Source organism: Penaeus chinensis, chromosome 27 (genome assembly GCF_019202785.1).
Source record: "Penaeus chinensis breed Huanghai No. 1 chromosome 27, ASM1920278v2, whole genome shotgun sequence".
Taxonomy (NCBI): domain Eukaryota; kingdom Metazoa; phylum Arthropoda; class Malacostraca; order Decapoda; family Penaeidae; genus Penaeus; species Penaeus chinensis.
Window position 1 is genome coordinate 16,952,003 of NC_061845.1, and position 7,500 is coordinate 16,959,502.

At 32.7% G+C, this 7,500-nt stretch overlaps 2 protein-coding genes across 2 annotated transcripts in view; one reads left to right on the plus strand and one right to left on the minus strand.

Annotated features, from left to right (window-relative positions):
- LOC125039320 (transport and Golgi organization protein 11-like) overlaps positions 1–1,001 on the plus strand; it is a 23,262-nt gene extending 22,261 nt beyond the window's left edge. The window contains exon 8 of the mRNA XM_047633159.1: positions 1–1,001. This exon is cut by the window's left edge and continues 2,613 nt beyond it. The gene's annotated coding sequence lies outside the window, so the exon portion shown is untranslated.
- Positions 1,002–1,410: 409 nt separating this feature from the next.
- LOC125039462 (protein bark beetle-like) overlaps positions 1,411–7,500 on the minus strand; it is an 82,452-nt gene continuing 76,362 nt past the window's right edge. Inside the window, 3 exon segments of the mRNA XM_047633418.1 lie at positions 1,411–4,346; positions 5,280–5,342; positions 5,625–5,765. Of these exon segments, the coding sequence (XP_047489374.1) occupies positions 4,058–4,346; positions 5,280–5,342; positions 5,625–5,765 (493 nt within the window). The 3' untranslated portion in view covers positions 1,411–4,057.

The window sequence follows — 7,500 nt, forward strand, 5'->3', positions numbered from 1 at the left end:
CCATTAGTATTATTACTACTCAGGACTCTTTTTGTAACCACACTGCAACTGTTAATAGTTACTTTTAAAGGAAAATCCTACAGTGTGTTTAAACTGGTTTTTCAGTATACTTTAGTTTTTCGTTGTATGTCAATGTGACAATGTTTTTTGCTGTATGATTGTACTCCCCTTTCCAATACTACTTATACTGAGATCACTGGTACAGATATATGTACCATTATAACTACTAGCACATTTCTGTGGATCATTTCATGTTATATGATTATGATTACACCACCATTGCCTCCAATTACTATTATAATGGTGGTCTCGTTTTTCTTTCTTTCTTTCTTTCTTTTTTTCTTTTTTTCTTCATTATTATGGATACTCACATCTCTCAATTACCATTATGCTGCTCATGGATTCTTATACAATATCTTATTTTTACAGTATTATTACTTGATATATATTTTGAAAGGAAAGTATGTTTTAACTATGCATCTGTTTGGTTTAGAATTAAAGTAGTTTATTTGCCTTCATTTTTAGGAGTGTGTGTTCTAAATGGTTTCTGTGTATTACCACTATCTCTGTTATCATTATCTTTTTTTTTATTGTTGTTGTTTGTTAACGTCATTATAATTAGTATTGCTGTTATTATTTCTGTGGAGATGATGACTATTATTGCTTTACATATGGTAATTAAATTTTCCTTTGACAGACATAGCTGGGGTATTGATAATAAGCAAAAAGCATTCATTTCAGATAGTTCTCAGATGTCTAGTCAAACCTTTGCGTGTGTGTGTGTGTAATGGCTTTTTTGTGATATTAGAGAAGTTGAAAAATATTCACTAGGTTGCTTAATTTATTCAGTTTGAAATGGTATTCTGTGTTCTTCCAGCTAAGAACTGGTAACATTGTCATGATAGTGAACGAGAGAAGTGTATATTGATACTACAGTTTATATTGGCTGTAACCCATGTGCATTTTAATAAATCACAATGTAATAAAGAATGGATCATTTTTTTCTTTTTTTATTTCTTCAGATTTTAGAGTGAATGTTACTCCATCTTCTTAGGTAATATTAGGTAACTTCAGATTGTTTAGGCTAGAGTATATTTTGGGTGGTTAGAAGTAAAGAATAAAACAGATTTTAAATGTAAGGTTAGTTTATACAGTATTGAAAAAAAATATTGAAAATATACATGGGCAACATTCTTTGTTATGGTTAATGATTCTTGATTCCATAGCTTTAACATGCTCTTGATTATATTTTGTTAATTGTAAAATGATGTGTGATTTTTGGTAAGATAATCCAATGGAATATAAATTGAGTTCCAGACATGGATAGTTAAGTAGGTTTCCTTATTTTCTTTCTGCTCTTTACCAAGGATATCAACCAGATGGGGAGCTGTACATAATGAAACTACAACACATTCTTAAATAATTTATTTTACAAATTTACATGTATAAAAACTATTCTACAGTGTTTGTGACAAACATTCAAATAACCTATATTACTTCATCATCATGTAAATCACCACAGACAAGTTTACTATCCCACAAGATGGATAACCCCAAAACTAGTGTTTCATCTTTTGAATGACTCAAGTGAAACATTTGAATATCAAAGTTTACCATTAGAAGAACATATAATTCTATCACAATTTATCAGTCTCTAAAACAGGTGATGCACCTGAAACGAGTTACATTGTTTTACTCAGAGGTTCTAACAAGTGGTAGTTAATATGTATGGTAAAAATCTATATATGATAGTTATTATTATAAATATGTTGCATCTATGAAAATCATTTCTTTATAAAAGGACTTGATTGTTATAAAAAGTTAGAAATGCCAAAAGAAGGAGTAAAACTGAACTCAGAAATACACATTGCAACCACTTTTCCTATATATTCACATAAAAATGTGAATATCATTAAAGCTGCACAAAAAAAGAAGGAAAAGAAACCGCTACTAGAAGGCGCAGTAATTCTAAGAGTCCCTCCACATACTGTGGGGTTGGGACAAGGCACAGGTGCTTTTTGGAAGGCACAAGGATGCCAGTGTGATTTCAGAGTCTGTAGTGACTGCTGAAGGTGCCAAAGTGCCACTGGTTCATTACATATGCATATGTTGTGACGGGTTGTGTTATTTGGCAGGAATATCTGGACATTGCATACACACAGGGCAGCAGCTGAGGAATGGGCAGTCAGCAGAGAAATGTGTTCTAGAGACTACACAACAGCAACTAAGCTAAGGATGATGATTGAATTATAATGAACATTTGCTGACAAACCCACACCCTGGCCACTGACCCATTACAGTATAAAAATTCAGTGTTTGTACAAGAATACTTCTAAAAAAAAATCTAATGAGCAAATTTGAAATGCATATTTACTGGTATAATCATAAACTAAAATGCCATTATATATATATACATACATACATACATACATAAACACATGCAGTGACTAGTTACACCAATTTAAAACATAATTGTTTCCCATTCAAAAGGATTCCTATGCAATATAGAAGACTGCTTGGTTATGTGATGTCCTTTGTATTTAACACTGATGTTACAATATAAAATTATATTTTTTGTAAATCCCTTACCTTTGGACGGAACTACAAGCACAAAGTATTTTTTGTGTATATAATATAATAGATAATATATCTACCTTTCATCTCCTTTTTCTTCTGACTGATACTAATGCCATCACAGTTACAAGTCCAGCTCTTCTAATCAAAGGTTCTTATCAAATACACTATTTCAAAATGTAGTGAAAATCTATAATTGTTTAACCTTAGCTGTTGATGGAAGTAATAGAGCATTATCAATTGCCTACCTTGTTTCATTTGTATTGATAAAAGGAACTTTTGATAAAACTGGAAGATGCAAATCACTTGTGTTTAGTTGGGTACAAAATACAGCATTCAAATATTCACTTTAAAAAACACCATAACAATATGTACAAAATACAGTAGAGCATAAATAGTTCTCTCTCAATCATATTCCACAGAGGATTGTCTATGGTTGCAAAACCAATGACAGAAGCAAGTATGATACATATAACAAGATCAGATTGCAATATTGCATGTCAGTACTATATACAGAAGCTTTCATTCACAATACCACTGAACATCTTATTTTACCCATGGTCACAGTAATTGAGTAATTACATCAATGATGAAGACTGCATCAGGACTGGTTACTGAATCTTGGTTCATACATTTCAGATAGACTGTTACTGGGCAGTAAATCATACACTTTGTTAATAATACAACCTAAAACATGTTTTGAATAAGCAAAAAAAAGAAAAAGAAAGAAAAAAATGTATTTATGTTTGTGACCTGTCATGTATAAAATAATGCAGGAAATATAAAAAAAAAAATACTAAAGCAAATAAGAAGTTAATGTATATCTTTGCTACAAGCCCTGATAAGACAACTGTCCATCATTATTTACAACTGATATAATGCCAGAAATACTATGTGCCTAAAATTGTTTGTAGGAATTATATTTTAAACATCTATTTGGAATGACAACTAAACTTTTAAATCAAATACTTTACCATGAAATACACAACTGGAAGCAACAGAGCAACAATAATTTGCCAATTTTTCCTTTTTCATTGCAAAACTTGACTAGGTTATAGAATACAGTCTTTATAGATACAAAACTAGGCTGGTCTCATTACAGCACATTGTAAGACAATCCTTCATCTTTTTCAGAGTTTTTAGAGTTACTGCACTATTTTCCATACACTGGTATCTGTGATGCCAGATTTTGAGATCAAATCAGATATATACACTACAAAGAAGTTCCAGATTAATTGGAAGAATATTTTTATCTATTCTATTAACTGTGTAATTGCCACACCTTCAGTAACCATATTATAAATGACATATTTGGTAAATCATGAGAAGATATACTCAATTCTCTCCCCTTAAGATGATATGAGAACAAGATTGAAAACTATCCATTTTGTACTAAAAACATTCACACTGAAGTAACCATAGGTACCTCAAAATAGTTTTATCTTTTCATCAAAATGTTGTATAACAAGATTATAGATTTATCTTACATCGCTGTCTCCAGAGGCTGACTTTGTGACCGACCTTGAGAGAAAAAGTCTTGTGAGTCTACAGATGCTGCATTTGAGTTTCTTCCTGACAGAACATCTGCTGAAACATAGTGGAATGGTGGTGCTTGATCTCTTGGCAGGGTCGCAGCCAAGTGTGGGTCTTGTGTGTCTCTGGCTAGGTCCATCTCTTTCTTCATCTCAAGTGTTGAGTCTGTGGCATTGCTGCTGGGACCCAACTGCTGGTTTGAGCCATGGAGTGATTCGTTTTTGAAACTAGAGGTTGTGCTGTGTAGAAGAAGGAGGCAATCATAAGTCTGCATTACAGTTGTCACACAGTCTGCATGATGTGCAGTGCTTTTTCTTTATATTCTCAGCTGTATAATATTAGTGCTACTAATACAAGAATTTGATGGCCAAGCACATTAACAGATATTTTGTTTTAATTCAAACATTACAGTGGATTATAGTGGCTCACACAAAATCCCAAGAAAAATCATAACTGGATACTCTTTGTTTACAGCCATCCACTGAAGTTTTGGCTCTCATTCATGCTGAATTTCACAACACAGTATAAAGGTTCTACTACTAGTAATTTACAAAACACTGAAATATTAACAAGCCAACATATACATCATAGGCAAACAAATAAATCTTGTGACCTAAACATTATCAAAATTGTGGTTGCACATACATATAACAATTTGAGGATGTAATCACAATTCTAATGTAATCATTTATTATATACAATCAAATATAAATATTTAAAAATAAATTGTTATAAATCTGTCTTCAGAGCAACAGGAATATAAACAATTGCAGAATAATTATTTTTAAGATCTGCATCTGATAGCTCTAAGGTAAAGAAACTAAATTGTGCTTTCAAAACTACAGGTGCAAAATCCCAGTACATCACCAGAAACACAATCGATTAACATTTAGCAATATTTATGATGCATTACTATTACAATCATTACTGAATGAATTATTAACTCAGACAAACAGACATGCATTATACATGATTACATACAGTGTAAACAAGAATCAATTAGTGTAGAAGTACAAAACTGTTTACATTCTATCTGCCAGTATCTTACAGTCTTGAGATCAGAAAAAAAAAAAAACTCAAAAGATCATAAACATCATAACAAAGAACAAACTGCAAATCAATCAATGAGGGAACACAAACCCAACATTCATAACCAAAGTTTTATAAATTACCCGTGTAAAGACTTGGGTCGAACACCAGCATTTATATTGTAGTTACTGGGCCTGTATGGACGGCTGAAGCAGATAGAAGATGGTTTAATATGTGATGTGCAACAATTACTAACCTAAGACTAATCTACACGTGATAAAGCTAAGTGTACACAGAAATACTGTCATGGGTATGCCTCAAGTGAAGTTACCTTGTCAAACAGACTGTGTGTGATGCAGATTGTATTGTCTTGTCTTAATTATTCATCTTATCAATATATTCCTTACTTTGAAAATGACATGCATGAGTACCATAGTTCCGCATGTACAAAAAGAGAAAAAATATACCCCTAACATGCACATCCCTACCTTTGAGCATGCGTAACCCCCCATGTAGGAGGGGGCAGATGTGGCCTCTGCCTCATAGGTTGAGGCTGCAACAAATTTGGCTGATTGTTGGAAGGCAGGCGTGGGGCATGGCCATAAGTGGAAAAAGTAGGTTGGCCATAACTGAAAATGCAAATACAAAGGCTTCGTACAAGCAGAGGGAAGTCAAAACTTTGGAAGAATGCCTCATCCAGCAACTTGCAGACATGGAGACAATTTCAAACCCAGAGACAACCATGGTGTTAGATATGCACAGAAATGGTTAATTTGCATAATAAAGATATAAGGAGCAAAACAAGAAGTAGATAATAGGAAGAGAAAAGACACACATAAAAGAGCAAAGAGCTCAAAAATAGTGAGAGAAGTTTAATTTTTGCATATTAAATAGCTTTCTACGTATCTGAATAAAATATCATTACTCTACACTGAACTTCTTTCCCTATTTAAAGCATGCAAAAAGGGCAGTTTGCTTGCATGCTTTTTTTTTCTTCTTCCTTTTTCTTTTTGCTACATTCAACTCAAATGAACTTTTCTTCAACATCAATAACAGGGGTAAAGTACTGCCAAGTACTATAATGCTTGAAAAAAATATTCCTATATACCTAAAAGAACTAAAAGAGAGGATCACATGCATAAGTATCCAATTTCTCTATTACTCAGTCAAATCATTACTAAGACTCTATATTACTTTAATTATCAAAAATCCAATTCTAGAATCTAAATAGAAACATGACTGATGTCTGCATATCCTACTGAAAATATTATTTTCAGATTTAATATACATTTATATTTAGTACATGTAAGCAGACCTTCAAGAACTGGATTTGTCAAATCATAATGCCATGTTAATTCTTATCCTCTTCATTTCTGCCTTTTTTCACCTCTGTCATGGTAACAATTAAAGCAAACAAAAGAAATATGTTTTCATACATTTTCATACTTCTAACACAAACAGCTAAGCAAGTATGACATATCTATTCTATGACAGTAGCCAAGTAGCTTGATATAATAAATCTGTTCTTTTGATGTATAATCAGGCCTCCCAAAGAGAAAAGTAAAATCCACATTCTCTCTCCTTGGGGTAAATTTTAGTTTTGTTCATGACAGTCGTTTGGATGCACCAGATTTCCAGATCTCACTTTGGTTTGTGAAATATAACAGAAAATGAAGCCATGCTTGTAAGCTTGCATATGGTCATCTCCACATGCTTGGAGTGAACATGACTTTAAAAGTAAATACAAATTTATATATGTGTGTGTATGTGTATGTGTGTGTATGTGTATGTGTATGTGTATGTGTATGTGTATGTGTATGTGTATGTGTATGTGTATGTGTATGTGTATGTGTATGTGTATGTGTATGTGTATGTGTATGTGTATGTGTATGTGTGTGTGTGTGTGTGTGTGTGTGTGTGTGTGTGTGTGTGTGTGTGTGTGTGTGTGTGTGTGTGTGTGTGTGTGTGTATGCATTTAAGTGTAAGTGTACTAACCCCTTCACTTCTATAAAGCTTTGCCAATGAGCAAACTACCAGTTATGACTTCTATATACAAAACATATGCCACATATGGGAAGAGGCATGCATTTTGGATACAAGTGTCACTGGCACTGCTGTAGTGAAACTAGAAGTGTGGGGGACTGAATGTGTATATGTAAGTATATATAAACATATAAATATATACATATACACACATAATGTTGCATGATTTCTTTCTCTTATCTTTTATTTCTTGATGCATTCTTTTCTGACTGTAATCTGAGGAACCCAATGAATCTTACACTTATCAAGTATATTTAATGCTGAGATCACAATAGCATCACCAGCTTTAACAAGACAGCAACTAACATTTGAAATTAGCTC